The sequence below is a fragment of the Coccinella septempunctata genome, chromosome 8 (genome assembly GCF_907165205.1).
Source record: "Coccinella septempunctata chromosome 8, icCocSept1.1, whole genome shotgun sequence".
Taxonomy (NCBI): Eukaryota; Metazoa; Arthropoda; class Insecta; order Coleoptera; family Coccinellidae; genus Coccinella; species Coccinella septempunctata.
In genome coordinates, this window is record NC_058196.1 from 19,367,596 (window position 1) to 19,389,599 (window position 22,004).

General features: G+C 35.2%; 1 protein-coding gene across 1 annotated transcript in view; it reads right to left on the reverse strand.

Moving 5' to 3' along the window:
- Window positions 1-22,004, reverse strand: part of LOC123319596 (vacuolar protein sorting-associated protein 13) — a 45,135-nt gene that overhangs the window by 19,528 nt on the left and 3,603 nt on the right. The window contains exons 3-20 of the mRNA XM_044906623.1: window positions 19,306-19,509; window positions 19,021-19,241; window positions 18,817-18,961; window positions 17,141-17,532; window positions 13,804-13,996; window positions 13,473-13,713; window positions 13,090-13,344; window positions 11,287-11,632; window positions 10,874-11,128; window positions 9,165-9,327; window positions 4,813-5,045; window positions 4,472-4,757; window positions 3,955-4,178; window positions 3,475-3,627; window positions 3,145-3,419; window positions 1,829-2,015; window positions 1,465-1,728; window positions 378-660 (exon numbers count right to left, since the gene is read on the reverse strand). Of these exons, the coding sequence (XP_044762558.1) occupies window positions 378-660; window positions 1,465-1,728; window positions 1,829-2,015; window positions 3,145-3,419; window positions 3,475-3,627; window positions 3,955-4,178; window positions 4,472-4,757; window positions 4,813-5,045; window positions 9,165-9,327; window positions 10,874-11,128; window positions 11,287-11,632; window positions 13,090-13,344; window positions 13,473-13,713; window positions 13,804-13,996; window positions 17,141-17,532; window positions 18,817-18,961; window positions 19,021-19,241; window positions 19,306-19,509 (4,320 nt within the window). The remainder of the gene's footprint in view (window positions 1-377; window positions 661-1,464; window positions 1,729-1,828; window positions 2,016-3,144; window positions 3,420-3,474; window positions 3,628-3,954; window positions 4,179-4,471; window positions 4,758-4,812; window positions 5,046-9,164; window positions 9,328-10,873; window positions 11,129-11,286; window positions 11,633-13,089; window positions 13,345-13,472; window positions 13,714-13,803; window positions 13,997-17,140; window positions 17,533-18,816; window positions 18,962-19,020; window positions 19,242-19,305; window positions 19,510-22,004) is intronic.

The window sequence follows — 22,004 nt, forward strand, 5'->3', positions numbered from 1 at the left end:
AATGCTTAGATCGACATCGGCAAAACATTCTTGAAACTTTCATTGATAGCATCATAGCTTCAATGCCGAATAGAGTAAGACCACTAGATTTAAGGCTGTTTGTAACAAAAGGAATTTGTGTTAGGCCTGCGGACTCCTCCAGAAAAAATCTTCATTTTGTTCATTTCTCTACTATAAAACTGTAACTTCAAAACTGTTTGGTTTGCCACATGTAGACAATTGCCTTAATACATCAGTACGTATACAACATAGTATATTTCGCTTCAATTTTATTATTACATGTACGCAAATTATCCACTGCAATTTTTGAGCAGTGTACATCGGGCTATCAATATTTGCCTAGTAATTTCACAATCTAAGTGACCTCTACAACTTACCGAACATTTCGTTTTTCTTCTGTTGGTACGTTATGTCGAGCATACTTCTTATTTTGTTATCTTCCTTTCCAACAGTTTCATCTTTGACATCGCACCTTCTTTCTATAAGACGCCTTATCAACTGGTCTCTTCCTGGTCTCATATCATCTAGGGTACAATTTAACAGAAGAATAGACGTACTGAAGGTAGTGTCAGATAGCTGTCGTCCTTTGCAAGATAATCCTTCCAGAGAAAACCTTGCAAGATGGTATGTGGGCTCGACTTTCAAATTGATTTTAGATTCCTGATGAAGATTAATCAATCAAATTAAAACCATAAAAATTAGGCCACCTTATGGCCTATCAAAAAATGTTTGTATATAAAGTCGATTCAGGATGAGTATGAAATTACGTCACGAACGGCGGATCAGGCATGCCAACTGCAACCACCTTGAAATTCGCACTAAATCGAGCAATTTGTTACAGTTTGTGTCAACACTTTGCTGCGTTGACGGAATACTAGCAATTTATTTCAATCGTTTTGTTTTGGTCAAAGAGTTAGGTTAACTTCATACATTTGGGTTTTGGCTATTTTCGATTAATTTTTGTCTGTTATTATCATATATCATCAGCCTTATTGTTGATATCGATAAGTTTCACTAAACTGCCAAAGTAATATATGATTTACAGCCGTGTGCACCGACTGTCGAGATTAACGTTAATACTCGATTATTTCTCTGATTTCTATAGCATTTACCGTAGCCATCACCGAATTAACGTTAATCCTGTCGCAAATAAGTCGATGCAAACGGGTTTTAAATAAAGTGCAAATAATCCAAAAACTCAAAGTCATATATTCGAAAATTAGAGACCAACTATTCGATTTCATCGCATATTAAAATAGATTTCGCCTTTCAAAAACTTTCCCTCTATAAATTTTTCTTGTGAGGATATATCCCAATTCTATTCCAATGTAAAAGATAATAAAACCGTAGAATATCAAGATTTTTGCTGTATCTCATATATTAGTGTGCTATTTTTGTTATGCGATACCTAAATAATTTCAGTCTAAATTTTCCTCCGATGACCAAAGTTTTTTTTCCACTCACCGTTGGCGCTGTGAATAAGTTCAATTCAAGTTTCTCCATAGTGAGTGTGAATCTTATTGTCGTATGGACGGCATCCTTTTCTTCACCCTCTTGCGCAATCGAGTCAACGGTTTCATTATCTAAACTGATAATAACATCCCTGTTACGGAAACTTGTAACTGATGCGCTTCTTTTCAAGGCCATGGCATGTTCTTCCGTACCTTCAGCTAAATTACCATTAAGTGTACTAGTAACTGTAGCCATGTCGAGGTGACTGAATCTAACCTGAAAAATGGAAATCATAAAGAATATCCTGAATCATAGCATTGACGATGTTGACTGCAAGATATCACGTCGTTAATGACTTCAAATGGATAAAGCCTACCTTAATTTCATTAATATTTCCAGACATGTCAATATCTGGAATCACCTTGTACCATGATGCAGATAAATTTCTTTTGATTATCAATTTCGAAGACAGGGGTTCCAAAATAATGGTTTCTTCAATTATATTATGCTTGTCGTCCATTTTTACTTTTGATAACTTCAAATCAGATAAGGTAACCCGTAACCTGAAAAGATTCATTAATGTCTTCAATGATATTTCGGTTTCTTCAAAACAAACACAAATTTTATTCATTAATTATTAATTAAATCAATTGAAATATAACAAATGAATCAAAAATTGAAAAAAAGTAAACTAAACAACTACACAAGAATGAATCAGGTACAAAATACAACTCGAAATTGATTTATATACCTATAATATAAAAAAAAAGAACTAACATTTACATAAAAAATTATAGGATGATAAAAATGAAATATAATATGAAATTCCGAAAAACTAATCAAGAAAACTTTTTCTTTTCATTTTTATGTCAGCATATTCTTTTATTGCAGCAATAGCTTCTTCGTTATCAATCGAGAATATTCCTAAAAACTGCAATCTGTTTTCCTTCATAACTATTCTATATTTATTTTTTATTATACAGAGTGAGTTTTAAGTATGGAAAGTCTCAATTATCTCGAAAATAATTTAGGATCTTGTGATATGGCTGATACTATTGTGATATTGACATTTTCGTCAGATCTTTCCTTTTTCCGGAATAACAATGAGTTTTGTTATTTCAAATGGATCATCATGTATATTTTTTGCCTTTTGGAATCCTCAAGAAATACCGTATAGGTGCTTCTCATGTTCCTTCCACCTAAATAACATTTTTTCAGATCTATAGCATGATTCACAAATCAATTATGAATAAGGAGATAATATCCAATGAGTTATTTTGTGTCTTTTTGCTCTGAGTACATGGAAGGAAAAAAATACCTCTCATTCCTGACCTGGAATACTAATCAGATGACATAGGGCTAACCAGTTGTCCCCTGTCTAGGACAGAGTTAATGAGGCATAAGTCAAAAATTTGGCTGTATCAAAGTTAGGTTGTGGTTTAGATCAACTAGTTTTTAAAACGGAACATACAATAATAAATAAGGCTACAGATACCGGCAGTTAGTACCCGAAAAGAGTTCAATTGGGATAGAATTAATAAACAATAGACAGCTTCATTTTTCTATAGGAAATGAATCCAAATTGAAGAAAAATTTATAAAAAAAATATGGATATAATGGCTCAAAAATAAATTATCGTTGCAGTAAAACTACGGAGGACATTTGTGAAATTGTAAACATTCTCAAACTTACCTGTCAACAATTACTGGGCCGTGTCCTTTTTTATCGCCGGTGTCTAAGGTGTTGAACCTATTAGTAATAGTTATGTGTCCAAGATCTAGAGCTATTCCATCTAAACATTTCGAGTTTATAGGAACGATGATATCCGGTGCTTTTATATTGATATTCAGGGATATTTTCGTAGCTTTTTCATAAGCCTCTTGAGCAGTCTGCTTAGCAGCTTCAGCTGCATTTGCTGAAGCTTCTATAATTGCTTCTTTGGCTGCTTGGAAGTTGTTCACGAAATTCTGTGAAATTAAATATTAGATACAAAATCATACACACAGTTAGACGGTAACTCACCAGTATGTTTGTAACGAACCAGTTGAGGAAATAAATCTTCAGACCTCCCATGCTGGCATCAACTATGATATCAGGACTATCTGGGGCTGTGCTCTCAATATTATTCATTACAATTTTCGCATTTAAGGTTTCTTTTCCTACTACAGATAAAACCTAAAAAATCATTTGTGGATTCACATCGTATACAATATGAAAATGTTATTTTTATTCATAAACTGCGGATAATGATTATCAGAACCAATATTTTTATTTTGAGACTCGATTCACTCATAGAAACATTTTAATTTCGATTATTAATTCAAACGGAGGAGCAATACCTCATTTCACTATTCTTGATATGAATGAAGGTTATGCATCGGAATGTTGCTATCAATTCGATTCATGAGATACATTTTTTTTCGATCAATGAAATTAATAAATAAAAAATTTCAATTCTTGTTCAGATGTTAATCATTTCCTTCAAACAAGCAATTTGCCTACCTCTTTGTGAATGGTGCCTGGATTGAGATCCCATACTCGGAGGTCATGTAAGTTTGTTAATACTGTTGTTTTAGAATCTTGCATAATAATTTCGGCTGCTATACCCTTTATTGCAACTTCAGATATTCTGAATTTTTCCGTTGATATTAATACTTGGAGTTCCTTGAATTTGAAACGCAGCTTAGTATTGATGACTTCATTTTTGGTACCAGCACGTGATAGATCTGAAAGATAATCACTAAACTTGTATACTGGCCTTGCGAAAAGACGCAGATTGTTTGGAACGCGCTGAGTAACTATGAAATGTTGTTATAAAATGAGGTTGTTTTAATACGATACTAAGCCTTCAAACTAATGGAGGAAAATATCGAATGAAGTACAAGTCTGAATTACCATTAGGCTTATTTGGCAATGATGGTTTAATTTTTCTAATGTTTTGACTTATAGTTTTCAATAGAACTAAATCATGATAGTCCTCAACATAATCTCTAATAATCAAATCTGCGAATTAACTCACCTGGTCTAATACCCATAGCATCTCCAATTTCGGCCATGGTCTGAGAAATATGAGATAGGCTACTCATCATTGAGATAGTTCTTTTCAAATTAGACATAGAAGAATGTGTAGGTTGGGCTTCTTGCGTTTGCGAATCCTCTAAATCATTCTGAAGTTGAGTTTGGAACTGAATCAGCGAGAGAAGCCCTTCCTGATGAAGGTTGACATTGAGAACAGAAACTTCAGCTGTCAATTTTATTTTACAGGAGTTGTAAACAGTATGGAAGTCGGGAGCTTTTTCATCTACCTGAAATCCTCTGAACATTATATACACATACTTAAGATGAGAAAATATTACAAACCTGCAAATATACCAAGCTGATGAGATCTTCCTTGCCTACATTAGGCACTGAAATTATGTCTATAACACTGTTCGACCGGAATTGTTTAAATTCAATAGCCGCTAAACTGACACCCACTGAGAGGCTGTACTTCTTTTGAGTTAAATCGAATTTTAGGTTCTGAGCTAAAATTGTTGCGATGTTCACCATAGGAGATGAAGAATCTTCTTGATGTCCTAAGGTGAGTTTCAGTTCTGCAACAGATTTATAGTATTATTATTTCAAGGTTGTTCGCTAAGCCCGTTTCTGTTCTGAATTACATTCAGATCACTCGAGAAGAGCAAAGATTAGACTGATAAATCCTTGTTCGCACAATGTGAATGATTCGGATATATTAGATTCGGTGTGGACGGCACTGCCACTTCCATCCTAACGCTTTCCAACGGTTTGATACATTAGCCTGCGTTCGGTCGAGAAGCAGATTAAGAGATATTTGGATTCATGTGATTTTATAAATATTTGTCACCTTATTTAGTTACTGTGAAGAAGTTTAGAAAATTATGAAGAATTTTTGAGAAAAATATATGAATACTTTTTCGGACAAGCTTTCCTTGATTGGCAGGCGCGTAATTAATTTTCAACAGGATGCACACTATGGACTAAACGTTCGTTTTTGATCGAATAGTTTCCTAATCAGTGGATAGGTGGGGGAGGACATATTTCGTGGATAGCGAGAAGTCCAGAACAAATACTTTCAGATTTTCATGTTTGGGGCAGAATAGACGAAGCACCGGGAAAACTCACAATAAATTAAAGGCGACCAGTAACAACAATCACAAGGTGTAAGCTAACACAATCTTGGAGGAAGTTCATGTTCGGTATCAGGGCTAAGAAGCCAATCCTGAAAAACATTCCTTAGAACAGCTAAGGTTTCTAAAACTATTGAGAACAACTATTGAGCAATTAATCAAAATTACATTGAGCTATAGAAGGCATGATAATTTCTCCTTCATAACGTTGTGTTGTTAAGTTCCATCAAACAAAATATACTGCATTCAAATTTATTTTAGCAGTCGGTTGGCCATGAAATAATTTTCTCAAGTTTTTGTAACTAGAACGAAGTTAGGTTGGCACTCATCAAATGTCGTTAATGCCACAACTAATATCAATTTTTATTACGAAAATGCCGAAAGTGATTGAAAAATGAGCCAGGTTTTCAGGAAGTGCTATTTAGAATTCAGGTCCGCTCATTCAAATAGTTATACCCTGATATTCTAAAATCCACAATACGTCAGACGCTAGCGAACAAATCAATGTAAGAGAATTTATATAATAGGCCTGTTCGTAGTGTGGTACACAACGGTTGTGAACTGTACAGAGCAAGCGCAAATGGATTTTCGCTACCCTAAAATGGAATTGCGCTTGCTCTGTACAGTTCACAACCGTTGCAAACCACTCTACGAACAAACCTAAGGTTTCATCTGAATCTAAACGACTTAAATTTCAGCTGGATATTTCCACAATCAGAAAGATTGTGAATGAAGAGGATGATCGAGAATTTCCTTCTATTGGGAGACCTCAAAAAGTGGTGGCATTTGAGAATTTTATGTTTGAGTGAATTAATGCGAAAAGTTTACTACAGGATTTTCGATAAATGTCATCGGAGAATAAGTTCCCTAAAATGGATTTTTCTATTTTTCATTTGACTTGTCCTATACAATGTAAATGTCTTAAGGTACTAATAAATACCTAATTATTATTATTACATCAATTTATTAAGATGAATAGCCACAAATACGCGCAAGTTGCCCTGTTACTTGTTTATTCATGTGAAATTTTTGTTCAACGGTGAAGTTGCATCTCAACTTGAAAGTTCCTTCAATTCCTTTTACTCATATTGATGCAACATGATTTTTGTTGAAGAATTCATCATTCTTGTAATTATCTGTTAATTACTTCGGGAGATACTTATTTCCAACCACTGCATCATATGCATTTCATCTTCGGGTTAATATTTTTGAAATCTACAAATGATGTGAGCCAAAGAAGATAACGAACATTTACTCTCCTCAAGCTAGTGCATATTATGGTATTATACTGATCTCTTGTATTTTCCATGCAAATAACTGGATTTGGTATGCCTTCAATCAGTTTGTATAAACTTCAATTATGTTCGTCACATATTTTCCGAAGAGATTCGACATTGTGATAATATACGTAATAACAGAAACTTTTACGTAGAACGGGCAACATAGCGTTGATTTAAAACCCAAAAATGTTTTGACAAGCTTCATAACCCCACATTTTCGTACTATACAGAGTGAAATGTGTCAAATTTCCATGGCCAACCGACTGCTAAAATAAAATTGAATGAAGTATAGTTCCCACAATTTGCCAAGCTCCTTTTTTTTATGCTACATGACATATAATATGTCAATCTTTTTGGAAACAGATTGGTTTGATTAACCCGAAAAGAGGTCCGTGGAGCTTCTATCATATCTATTTTCAACATTCTTGATTGCTGATTTGCTGATACTACGTCCTTTTGTCTGTTTCTTGGTGTAATGTAATCTTCACTGCACTTTGAATCAGCCGATTTTCAGTGTAGTTTTGCAAACGAATGTGTGAATTACACAGAGTGTAAAAAAGTCGACACTTGCTATGCAAACGAAAGGACCAAATTTTTACAACAATCCAAAACACTAACTTGACAGTTCACCTGGAAAGTGGTACGACACAAGCTGAGAATTACGTTTAGACACGGAATATCGACGTTCAAAATTCCACAGCCTACTTGACGATGAATTTTTTTGAACGCACGTTATAATGTGTGAATAAAAACAATATTTCCTGATTAAATTATTTGTGCCATACGGATTTCGATATTGAATATTTTGAAATCCGGGAAATCGACGAATTGGCATATGCAGTTTCAAGCCACGTGTCTATTGGCGAATAATAGGGAATTCTCCTCAATTTGGGTTATCACTGCATATGAAAATTTAAACTGAATAATTATGAGTTTCATTCATGAATTTTTAAAATTCACCACGAAAACTATCCAAAATCAATCTTCAACTATGGGGATTCAAAATTTAAATCGCTTTGTTTCAAGTTTACGATTTGGCAACAGCGCCTACTAGAAAATAAAAAGGACAATGTAGGATCAGCTTGTTTATGAAATAACAGCTGTTTATTTACAGCCATCATAAGGCGCGTACTTACTGCTAGCCTCAACAGCAACCGGCCATAAAAATCCCATAAAATTTTACGACCTTCCTCGTTCGTCGCAGACTTCATAGACAGCCATTTTGTCTATCTCAACAAGATAATGTATTTGTTGTCCTTTATTATCAACGCATATTTCAGTCGACGTTGCTAGCTTGTGCAATTGACGCAAAAGGCTTTAAATTTTAAATACCCATTTTTATTTTTCATTCTTAAGTAAGTACTTAAAATAATTTTTTTGGGAAACGGTTGAAATGGTTATTTCAAAATGTGACGTTTCAAAGATATTTCATAAAAAATACATCATTTTCAAAATGATCAAACTTACTTACAAACTCTGGTGTAGCTGGCTTATTCATTTTTATATTTTCATGCTATATACCTACAGATTACGAAAATTTAACGCCGAACATAGGGAATGCCGTGAGAAAGAAGGGAGCTGCAGAAATGCAAAAGCCCAGTGAGAGAAGAATTTTATTAAAGATGTTAAATCATTTCATACTCATCTGGACTGGTCCATATTTGATTTGCCCCACTTATTTTTGAGTAAGCTTCGAATTTCTTGTCAGTAACGCAGTGACCACTCTAGGGACAAAGCGTAGAAGGAACTGATTCAGAGAGCCATATGAACATTCGATGATTTATCTCCTGTAATGAAATTATTCACGCACTGGGCGATTGCATGTCTACAGAGTCCTCTTCTTTCTTATGGCATTCCCTATGTTCGGCGTTGATCTGTATAAGTCATCTTGAATAAATAAATATTGTGGAGTATGACTTTGAGAATTTACTGACTTATATGAGTACAACTCCACTTTGTACAACAGTTTCTCACCAAATTCATGATATATTATCATTCATGAATATACAGTGTGGTCCAACGAAAACTCATTACCTCGATTTTTCGGCTTTAAAATGAAAATGTGGAAAATCGCTCGTACCCATCAATTTTGTTCCCCCTCGAATCAGAAATCGACGTGTCCGAGCGATTTTCCAAATTTTCATTTTGGAGTGGGACAATCGAGGAGTTGAGTTTTTGTTGGACCACCTGTATAAGGAAATTCATTGCGTACTTTTTAATTATGATACAATCTTATATTTGAGTAACACTCAGCTTTCTAACTAAAATTAATTGATTACTGTACCTTTCATAACAAAATTAACATCCAGACTAATCAGGTGATGAGTCAGTTCATCAGCACTAGCCTCGCTATGAATACTTGCTTTCTTATGAGGCGAAGGGTTTTCTGGGGCGGTCATCAAGGTTTTGAAAATACTTCCACGGCTAGAGGAACGTTGAATATTAACCTGAAAAAAGAGCAACATGAAAATGATCATAACTCATTTCTTATCTGGTTCTCACCAAACCAAATTTTCACAAGTAATACTTCTCTTGAACGAAAAGGAAACCAATGGAAGATCGAACACGCTACAAAGCTAAAGTACTTTCATTTTTACACCTTTGTTTTTTCAAACCGTACTAGTGTATGGTTTGAAACAGGTATTAGTTTACCTGTTTGCACCTATTTATTTAAGGCAGGCCTTATGTTAGGTCATACTTATTTGAGTGATTGCTATGGAAACTGCTAAATAAATCATAGAAGTAAGGAAGCCTTAACGGCCAGCCTACCTTAAATGAGTAACAAACGGGCCTAATTGACACAAATAACAAGAATATAAGGCTAAAATAAAAAAATGTATATCTCATTCAATAACAGTCTTGAGTAATGTATCTAACGCGATTAACAAATTCTTATGAGTTACAATAGCCCATTATCGCATATACGGATCACAAAAAATATCACCTGCAAGAAATGAGTTTCTTTTAAGCTATTAATGCTCATTCGTATCGACTTAACGTTAAGTAATACCTATTTCAGTGATAGGTATGGTAAGTGCTATAGAAATTAGAAAAATAAGTAGGCGTCAACGTTAAGATTACCTCAAATAAGTAGGTGCAAATAGGGCATAAGAGTCATGAGGACCATATTTTGTGCAAACATACGCTCTGCCATATGTTATGTACAGCAATACTGAAAATTTGATTGAAATGCAGAAAGTTGTTCTTCGAATATCCACTTCAATTTCTGAGCCGTGTTATTACTGATTCTTAAAAACCTCGTTACATACCAATGAAAAAAGGCGTTCGGTTGAATTTTCTGAATTTTGGTACTTCCGCGTTAACTCTAAGTTCGATAAATTTTATTGTTGTTTTTCTTTTCCACTCTCTAGGTTTTTCTATGTTAGTGTAGGTGAATGAATTAATTATCAATTTCTTTATTGATCAATGCATTCCATCGAGAGCAATCATGAAATAGTTTCACCGCGTTATTGCGCAAGTCTTAAATTTTTCATACGATGTGGGCGCACAGCGCCTTCCGTCACATCTGTGAAGAAAACCATTTGGATTGAATCACGTGTGACGAATCTTAACGCTACCGATTGATGACATTTAATCTAAGAGGGCAATGAATTAAATTCTGCTGTGCTAGCTCTAGGCCCTAACCAATACAGCCCACTCCCCTGAACGATGAGGATTTGCCACGGAGAATACTAGATAGATGTTTTTTTGATAAGTGATGATATCGATTTCACATGAGAAAAATTCAGGAAATTCAGCAATTTTCCATATAAATGGTGCTGGGTTCTCTGAAATTTCAATTCGAAGTTTAAAATATTCACAAAATAGGAAAAGAAAACTGTCATGAACTACAATCGAATACTTTTTTACGGTGGTTCGAAAGAAACATTTAATAGGAAAAATTCGAAACGACAGATTTTTTTATTTTTTGTGTTCGATTCCAAAGGTTAACTATAGGTTATATGTTATGAAAACTAAAATATATTCACTTACTGGTATTTCCACTTCGCTAGTACTTGGAGATGATGGAAATGGTATACTATTGATGAGAGAATAAAGAAGGAGTATTTTTGCATCCGACATTGTTACGTTAATAGAAGGAAGTTCCCCTTTAATTTTAGTCAAGGGAAGACGTGGATCATCAGTAATGAGGCACTTATGGAACATCAAATTCAAACTAACTGGCACCAACACATGCATATCAGATTTTTTGGACTCTTTCAAGCATGATTTCCAGTCTTCGTCGCCCTAAAAATTTCAAAATGAAATAAATATGTACATAAAAAATATCATAAGATAAATTATGTAACCTCGGTTTCAGTCTAATATTAAAAATCCCTTAATGCATTCCCACAGATAATTTCGGTAACGTTATTATAGTTCGTAAAACATGGAAGAAAATTTACCTGAGACAAAAGGATCTGAAGTTTAGTGAACTCCAAGCAAAACTGATCGTAGCTCTGATCGATCATTTCTTTCAAGATTTCGGACTGTTCTTTGCCTTGAGCCAACATTTTTCGTATGTTTATCGACGAGGGTGGTCGATCTATAGAGTACATTTTCAAATTACCCAGATTGACTACAACAACATTTTCGCAGGAGGTATATTTTCCACCATAAGGTATAAGAATTATCGGAGCCTGAAGATCTATTTTCAGATCCAACAAATTGTGCTGTTCTATAGCATATTGGAGTCCTACAGCCGACTTTTCTTTAAAGTTCAGAACTCCTTCGGCTGCTGCAGCTTGAATTCTGAGAAATTCGAATGATTTTAAAATTTCACCAAAACAACTTCATCCATAAAAATAAACAGTATCTCAATTTGTATACTGCATATTTTTTCATTGTTTTAAATATGAAAGTTATTGAAGATGGAACAAGAAAACTGTTCTGTCCTGTTTCCCTAGATTTCGAGTGAACCTCTGAAAACCTCATTCAGATCATTTTGTGAATCATTGAATTAGTTGGGTTATCTAATATATAAAATTCTCGTGTCATAGTTTTCGTTACCATACTCCTCCGAAACGGCTTGACCGATTTTGATGAAATTTTTTGTGCTTATCCGGTATCTATGAGAATCGGCCAACATCTATTTTTCATCCCCCTAAATGTTAGGGGTAGTCCACCCCTAAATTTTTTTTTGTATTTTTTAGACAAAATTTTTAATTTCTATTTTTTTATGATACAACATACAAAAATACATACAATCCTCAATTTTCACCCTTCTACGATCAACCCTTATTTTTTAATAGCCATTTTAGTAATTTAATCATTAGGAAATTATTTATATGACAAAACAACGTTTGGCGGGTCAGCTATCTATGAGAATCGGCCAACATCTATTTTTCATCCCCCTAAATGTTAGGGGTAGTCCACCCCTAAATTTTTTTTTGTATTTTTTAGACAACATTTTTAATTTCTATTTTTTTATGATACAACATACAAAAATACATACAATCCTCAATTTTCACCCTTCTACGATCAACCCTTATTTTTTAATAGCCATTTTAGTAATTTAATCATTAGGAAATTATTTATATGGCAAAACAACGTTTGCCGGGTCAGCTATCTATGAGAATCGGCCAACATCTATTTTTCATCCCCCTAAATGTTAGGGGTAGTCCACCCCTAAATTTTTTTTTTATTTTTTGGACAAAATTTTTAATTTCTATTTTTTTATGATACAACATGGAAATTATTTATATGGCAAAACAACGTTTGCCGGGTCAGCTAGTAATAAGATATTTTTCTCAAGAAGATATAGTAAAAAAGATGCAATTCAGTTCAAAACCGATTGGAAGGGTGATGAAGTAGAAAGAGGCAAAGTCATGACAGAACTCGGTGCGTTAGCAGTAGCGTATCAAAGACCGTGGGTTAAGTTGGAAAAAAGATTTAAAATACTTTTGTGCGGAAACGTTGTTTATCTGATGAATAAGTCGCAGGAAGTGCTACGAGAAAGACGAATTGGTATATAAAACGGAAATTTTTCAAAATCATCGCACGACACCGCCTAATTTTATGTGAGCCATGCGCACTAGTGAGACGTGGCATGTGGCAATACCGAAGTGACCCAAGTAGTTTTGCTATATCTTCTTGATTGTTCTTACATAATTTTACCTTCTTAGGCAATGCAATTCGCATTGAAAAATTTATCCTGTCAGAAAATATCATTTATAGAATTGTTTAAAGCTAATTAAAAGAATACTCACTGTTCCAAATCATTATCATTGTCAACACGGAATATTTCTATTATTTTGTTTATTGTAACAGCATCATAAATTATGGTTATTGGTTGTGCTGTCAGATTCAGCCTTTGATCACATCTCTTATCCAATGGATTTGTTTCAAATGTGGCCTCCAAGAGAGCACTGTCTCCACCACCTGTTTCAGATGTGATGAGGCTTGGAATAAAATCATCCTGTTCTAATCCATAACTAGTAAACTCATCAATTTTTACATGTACCCTGGAATAGAAAATAGACATCGACATCTAAATTTTTCAGATCCACCCAACATCGATTGAATTTCTTCAAAACAAAGAGTTTTTATTTTTTTTTAATACGAAAATACAATCCTAAAAATTCTAACTTACTTCATGGCTTGTGCAGCAGCTCTGCTGTCATATCTGCATTTAACCCCTTTCAGTTCTGTAAATAATGCAGTTTTTGATTCCATTTCCTCATCCTTGAGTTCGACCTCCAAAGTTCTTAGTAAAAATGTTGCAGTCATGTCAACATAGGTCTCAGGGTAAATAGGGGGTGGAGCGCCAGCCTGGTAGCCAATTGCTTTGTAGAGCTTCTTTTTCTCTTCTGAACTCAAGTCTTCGTCGTTTTCTGGAATCAGAATCTATAAGAATATTCTTCGGGGTACACAACCCTTTGAAGGATTAGGAACCTTACAATCCTCCTATAAATATTACTGACCTTCGTCGTCTTGAGTATCGCTCTGTTCTTGACCACTTCCCCACATCCAACCAAACCAACCTTTCTTAGGTTTAGCGGCCTCCAATTTTCTCAATCTTTCAGCTTCAAGTTCCACCCTTTGACGAATTACAACAATGTTAAATATATCCAATTTTTCTTCCATCTCGTCCATTTCAGGATCTGCTGCATTGTTCTGGAATTCCATTTACAATTTCAATATGATGAATGCAAAAATTCATATAAGTACTCATATAAGAAGAAAGAGCACCGCGAACGCTCAACAGTATAATGACTTCAGATAAACTGCTCCACATGAGTTAGGGATATTGACTTAAATTGCAAAAAAATATAGTTGAAATAAGATTTTTGTGATGAAATTTCATATTAATATGATTTCAAGTTGCAAATCAATTTTAGCCTGTAGGTCTGCAGCGTATACAGGATGGTTAAGAAAAATCGAGTAAAATAACGAAATTTTATTCCCAGAGAATTCGAACATTTTAAGACTATCAATACAATGTATGGCCTCCACGGGCATCAATAACAGCTTGACATCTTCTTTGCATACTACACACGAGGTTGTTTAACATTTCTTGAGAAATTTGGTTCCATAAACGGGGCAGAAGCTCTTTCAGATCATTTAAGGATGCTGGGGTAGGTTGATGATTATCTAATCTTCTTTGGAGCATATCCCATGCATGTTCTATGCAATTCAAATCTGGTGAGTGCGGAGATATTGGTAAATGTGGAATACCAAGCTCCTCGCGCGCATTCTTAACTATGGCTGCACGGTGCGGTCTAGCGTTATCGTCTAGAAATTGAAAAGTTTCACCAATAGCAGCGTGAAAATTTGGCACAACATTGTCAATGCCAATGTTCCCAGGACAAATGTGTAGATCTGTGCGCCCTTTGAAACATATCCCGGTCCATACCATAACACTACCCCCTCGGAATGGATGGACTTCTTGGACATAGCGACGATTACGGGGTATGCGTGAGATTGTCTATACCGTTATTCTTCGAGAATCTGAAACTCATCCATATCTGGATTCATCAGTGAAAAGGACACTACGCCATTGGTCGTTCCAATTGATATGTTGCCTTGCCCATTCCAGTCTTTGATGTTTATGGTCACGTGTTAATGGAACTCCTCTTAATGGACGTCTAGAACCTAGATTCACCTCTCTCAAACGTCGTCTGATGGTTTCGATGGAAACTTGGACCCCCATCTGCATTTTGAAGAGTATTTCGTAGCATTCTACACGTAGATGTAGGGTTTCTTCTCGCCGAAACGGAGATGAAACGATCCTGAGCAAGTGTTGTTTCTCGTCGCCCACTAAGCCTTCGTCTTTCCAACACGGAACCTGCCTCCGTGAACCTATTCCAAAGTCGAAATATCACACTTTGGCGGACTTGGAGCCTTTCCGCTACAACAACCTGAGTTAGGCCACCCTGTAACATTCCGATAGCCCTATTAGCCTCAGCGTTTGTTAATTTACGTCTTGGCATTTTCAGAAAACTCGTTTCAAATCGAAGTCGTTGATAAACTGACTTCATTTCAAAATGAGAACATTCATGAAGCGTACGCAAAGAACCAAACTTCAGAAAAAAGGCGACCAGATTGACGAAATGTCTCATACTGATTTTTTATTGGATCGATTCAAGTTGTTATTGAGTTTTAAATAATTTAACAGCGATTTTCTCGAAGATTACATACTTTTAAAAACGATTGAATACGATATCCCTAACTCTTGTGAAGCAGTTCATCTTGTAACCGATTATCTTAAATGATTCATGCTTATGTTGAAGAGGTCTATGGTACTTCTGTGCCAATTATAAAAACGCATGATCCTGATGAATATTGAATGAAATCGAACATTTGTAGCAGACTTTGTTAAATAAACAAGTAGTATTATTTTTGTATTTTACTTCCATGAAGACGCTTTACTTTTGTTCGTACAAGCCAAGTTTGAAATGGGATTACTCGGGTTAGCGTACCGAAATAATATAATATGCATATACAGGGTGAGTCTTTGACTCTTACAGATATTTAAACAGTAGATTCTTGAGGTAAAAAAAAACATTTTTCCCCATACCATTTTTTCCAATGCGGCCCTGATAAAAAAATATAGCCATTTTCATAATGGACTGTGCCACCCCTGGAAAAACAAAATTACCTTCAGAATATCCAACTAAATCTGTGACACTACACATCTGTGGATCTTTCAAACAGAGTTGTATTCAGCCAAAGTAGCCAATTTTTCAAATTTCACATATACTTTTTAATCAAATAACTGGAAAACGGCGTTTTATACGAGAAATTATGAATAATACTTTTATTTTATAAACCGTTCAAATATTCATCAGATAGTGACCAACTTAGTTTCAAGAGTTGGATTCTTTGAATTTTTGGTATTTTTATGGTAATGAGAAAACTGGAAGACATGGGAGATATCTTGTATTCGAAAAAGATTAATCAAATAAATGAAAAACTATATTCCGAAATTCATTACATTCGATGAAACCGTTTGTGAGAACATAACATTTTTTATGGTTTTTCAACAGCCTGTATCTTTTAAACCGAGCCGATTCGGAAAAAATGCTAAAGGAAAAAAGTGTTTCTTTTCACCTCAAGAATCTACTGTTTAAATATTTGTACGAGTCAAAGACTTACCTACTATAATATTTCGCCAAACATATGTCAAAATGAATCATATAAAATCTGGAAATAAAATCGAAGGTAATGTTTATCGATCCCAGTGCTGCTCTAGTATATTGTATTACAAGAGCACGAAATGAGCTTTATCAGGTATCCTCGCTCGCTCGTGCAGCTATTTGTTATCTTCGACCTCGGATCGAAGAACCCACAAACGTGATCGACATAATTATGTTGAATTTATAATAACGTATTAAAGACCTGTACCAAAATCAAGCTTTTTGAGGAATGATATAAACTCAGAACGCACTTTTTATACATTATTTTGACTGGACTATGACAATGACAGTTAGGTCATCTGTTTCATTTATCCGAGGCCATCTCTTGGACTTGAGGGACTTGAGGGAATAATTACTTCTTCTAATATTTGTAATAGCAATTTTTGATGAAATCATTTATTTTGACGAGTTCCACCTTCTACCAAAAAGATAGACTCTCTTTTTAAAAACTGTATGTGACTGTGGGATAACACTGTTCAACTTTATCCTCTTTGTTTCAACATCATGGAGGTTTTCCTTCATTTTTTAACACATTTTTTCGGTCTGCATTCTTCAAGTCAAAACAAAAATTATGGCCAACATAAATGTAGGATCGTTACACAAATGAACAAAAATAACTCACTGCTGTACCACCAATAATTTTGTCATGGTATTTTTGCTGGTAAGCCTTGCACAAATTTCTGTGAGCACAAATGTGGTTCCAATCCCAATTATTTCTCCTTCTTCTGACTTCACTCTCGAGCACACATTTGTACGCAAATTGCCACCACTCTCGGTAGTGTCCCTGGTAGCCAGGAAGATCAGGTCTGTATTTTCTGAATGGATCGGCTTTAATCATTCTATCCATAGCATTTGTTAAAGCGATTATATCCTTGTACTGTTTTTTACTGAGACCTACATAAAGTTTCTTGAGATCTAGGTTAAGATGAATCTTTGGAATACTGTAAGCTGGTTCGTCTTGTTCTGGTTTCTGATTCAATTTCAACCTTGCTGAGGCATTTATTGGACCCAGAACTACAATTGAGAAATATAACAAAATCATTGTACTTGAAATTGAAATTATTTCAAGTTAGTTTTTATTCAGAATATACACCGCTGTCACTAAATTATACAAATAAAACCAATGTTAATTAAACTATCGAAACTGTGCTAATAAATTCGCATATTTTGGCTATTATTCACTTGGACTCTAAAAGATTTCATTGCTTCATTGTATATTAAAGATTTTAAACGGGGTTGTGTAGCACTACGACATTAACATCTATTGTTTCCTCCATCAGAGCTCTTTTCGCTGCTATGTCTTCTATACTTCTATAGCTCGCCGTTCATTTCCAGAGTTCTATTGAACTCCGGTATTTATGATAGCTTCAATGCATGATGCTCAAAAAGAGCTGTACAGGAATATTCATAAATACTAGGGCTAACCTAGACACCGAAATACGCAACCATATCAATTCGGCATCACGGACATTCTGGAAGCTAAAGGTGAAAGTGTTTCAAAATCATGACCTCAATCTGAAGACCAAGCCAGCTGTCTACAAAGCAGTCGTCCTCTCAACGCTTCTTTACGGAAGCGAAAGCTGGACGCCCTACAGGCGACATATTGAACAGCCTGAACAAACGCAACAACGTCATCTCAGACAAATAATGCATATCAGATGGTTTCACAAAGTTTCGAATGCAGCAAACTTGCAACGCGCGAGTTGTACAACAATTGAGACTCAAGTAACGAGGGCCCGACTCAGATGGAGCGGCCACATTCTGAGGATGCAAGACACAAGACTCCCCAAAATAGCTCTGTATGGAGGCCTGTATAAGCGGTTTAAGGATACGCTACATCAATCCCTAAAATCAGTTAATGCCAATCATAACTGGCGTTAGACAGGTCACAGTGGAGGTCTGTGGTGCACAGTTATAATGGAGAGTCGAGAAGAATACAGCGGCGGCCGGATCTGGTTGGTGACTATCCATGCCCGGAGTGTGGAAGGATCTTTAGGTCACGGTTGGGTCTCTTCAGTCACAGAAGGGTACACAGTTGCAATTAGCCCTAAGAAATTATAAGTCTGTTCTTTTTTTTATGTCTTTTTGTAGATTTATTCTCGGTAACGGGATACAGCAATGAATGAATGAATGACGGGAATATTTAATGGGCCATTTTTTGACGAGTTTTATCGGCTATACCTATTATATGTGTTTTTCCCAATTCGCTTAGTTGCATTTGCCGATAAAGTTTATCTACCCTACCGAGAAGCTGTATCTGCCATACGTATAATTGGCATATGTGCCATGAAAACTTACTATAATGAAATCCTGTAGGAGTGGATTCGGTATTATTAGTTGCGATTCCCTTAGTCAAACTGTCAACCATATTGATGACAGATTTATCAGAATAAGTTTCTGTTCCACAATTCCAATAGACCGCCAAGGAATCCAGTGAAACAATCTGAAAAACAAATCTTATAGAAAAATCGACCGACTTAAATATTATTATAATTCATATACCTTGAATATTTTCGTTATATTTTCTTGTGTTATTTTCGGTTCCCAAGTTTCGTCAGTACTCAGAACATTCAGTTCCCCAAGAGTCACACCCAGAGCGAATGGCGACTCAGGATTTGTAATTTTATCTTCATATCGAATATGAATATTTTTTATATTGAGTTGCAAATTCTTAATAATCTGTGTGATCAGTTTTTCCACAAAAGTGTAATCTGCCTTCTGAACTGTGAAGAAATATTGCAGATTTGGGAAACAATAAAATATTTTGAGTATGTACTCAAAAATTACCTTTTTCCTTTTCTTGTTCCATTTTCTTTGCCAACTCCACATTTTTGATCAGTACTTTCTTAGCTTCAAGCGCTTTAGCCTTCTCTTTTTCAGGATCATATTTGGTTTGTTTGTTAGGCGCAGCAAGCAGATAAATATCTTCTACATTGATGACAAAAGCAGCACCATATAAATTTTTCCATGGTATTTTAAGAACAAGTTTTCCTGAAGAAATAAAACTGAACTAATTATACATAATTTCAATTTTTCAGATTCAGGATATATGTTGTTAGGATTGAGATGGTTGGGTCCGCTTCTTCTTCGGTCTCCGAGGTTTTCCAAAAAAGAAAGCATGGACAGGCTACACATATCCACACCATATTCTCGAACCAGTTCTATGAAAACATCGGAAGAAGCTACAATGTAGCGAAACGCGTTATTTATAAATGCAATAATTTAAAAATTTTGGGCCTTAAAGCCCAACCAGTTTAATTTTTTTGATTATGTTAGAGTTTCCTGCGAGATATTTGGACGGCTGCAGTAAAGAAACGGTTTGTTATTTTTCGATTCTGTTTCCATATTCGTGTTAGGTATAAGAGGAACGACAAGCAGGAAACATTTCAACAATTTCGGGTGAAATTTGTTTTTCGTTGTAGACATGTAAAAAAAAAGTTGTGTTCGATTTATGAAAAAATTTCTTCACAGAAATTGTTCGAAAATTATGTTCATTCGGAAAATGAAATTCAATTTGGAAACCAAAAAAAAATTACGAACATATTGAAGGTTTTCCGCCAGTTTGAAAATTTTTTTCGGAGTTCTACATCTTTTCTGAATTGAGCACTCAAAAATACCCCGATGTGACCAGAAACCGTTACTTTGAGGTTTATACATAACTGAGCACACTCATTAGAATATTGCTCAAATACGACGTTGAACACCCTATATCTAGCTTATGCGTCGAAAACGGGGTATATGTCATAAGGCAAAAGTGATTCTCCCGGTGTCATTTACCCACTATATATGTTTGTCCAGTTTATGATGAAACACCCTGTATAAACAAGTAATTGGTATGTGTAGACACGACAAATAATCGTCAGCCGACACGATGCTGGTGGAATATGCGTCAGTCGAACTGCATAAGATGCAGCGCGCCAAAGGAAGCTAGTCACTGCCCTTGACTTTGGAAGCCTGACTGACGCAGAATCCACCACTATAAACGTGACTGACGTCCATTTCTACGTTCAATTAGATTAAAATAATCATTTTTCAAAATTTCAAGTGAAAATCGGTCACTTCAATTTTCAGATTTTTCCGACCACTTCAACCGCCTGACTGACGATGTTTCCACCATCGGGAAAGTGACTGACGCCCATTTTCACTCATAATCATGAATAATTTACATTATTACAAAGTTTCACGTGGAGATCAATCACTTTTTTTGAGATTTTTCCGGCGAGTTTCACCGCCTCCCACGCCCACACCCACGGCTATTGGACTGACTGACGCGCGGACTCCATAGGCCCTTTCGTTTGCATAAAAAGTGTAGCACTTTTCTACATTCGATTTTAGTATTCGTTTGCTGATTGAATTTACACCAGTGTAGAGGAGGTGTAGTTTATCTACATCTCTTTTTGACTATGTGTAGATGAACTATTTTTCCTCTACAAGGTGTAAATCAAATCGAGTGTAGAAAAGTGCTACACTTTTTATGCAAACGAAAGGACCTAGTATGTACAAGTGGAGAACTAGTCATACTAAAAAATTCGCGTGAAGATCGATCACTAGTTCAAAAATGACGCCACCTCCCGGACTATAAGAATATTATATTCATTTCAGTCAAAAACACTCCGTATGATAGCTGGAGCACCATATGAAAACATGCTGATAACAGATCTTTTAACCCAACCCCTTAAAGGAAACTGAAACGAACCTGGCCAAGAGACCTCTTAGATGAGTGATCGTACGGAGAACCATTGATGGATGCTACCCAACTCAAGCCCCGAAAAGACACATCATTTATTTATTACTATATGAAGCAGAATGTCAATATGCAAATTATGCAATAAACGTTTATACAAAAAAAACAATATTAGAACAGAACTTCTCCTTCAAATGTCTACGCCGAAAAAAAATCTCACGCGAAATTACTATTCACATTTCTGAATGCAGCTGAAGTTGAAGATTTTCAACAAAACCATTGTCACCATAACAACCACGAATATTTTGAATATGATTATTTACCAGCGAGAAATTAATTGGTGGAAATTTTCTTATATACATAATTGGAAGTGAATAATTGATACATGTCGAAAATTACATCTACATCAATATGAGTAAAAATATCCGGAATTTTTTTTGGTCGCGACTATTCTCAAAAAAGTCCAAGCTCGAAAAATTTTCTCGAAAATAATTCATTCTCTATCGTGCAAAAACAACATAACATCAACGTGGTTGTACAGAATTAAAATCTAAGGTTCCGCGAGTAGAACCAACATTGATACAAAAATTGCAATCAAAAAAACTGATATGGAAAAAAATTTCGGAAATGGCTCACGGTGTAGAGAGATTATCGGTAGAATTTCCTTTCAAACTAAGCTATAATTTCTTGATTTCATTCCCGGTATAAATAACAAATCCGTATTATCACTAATAAATAAATGTTATAGCTTCCAGCAATGATTCGATTCAAATCGGATTCGATTGTGCAATAATTTTCGAAC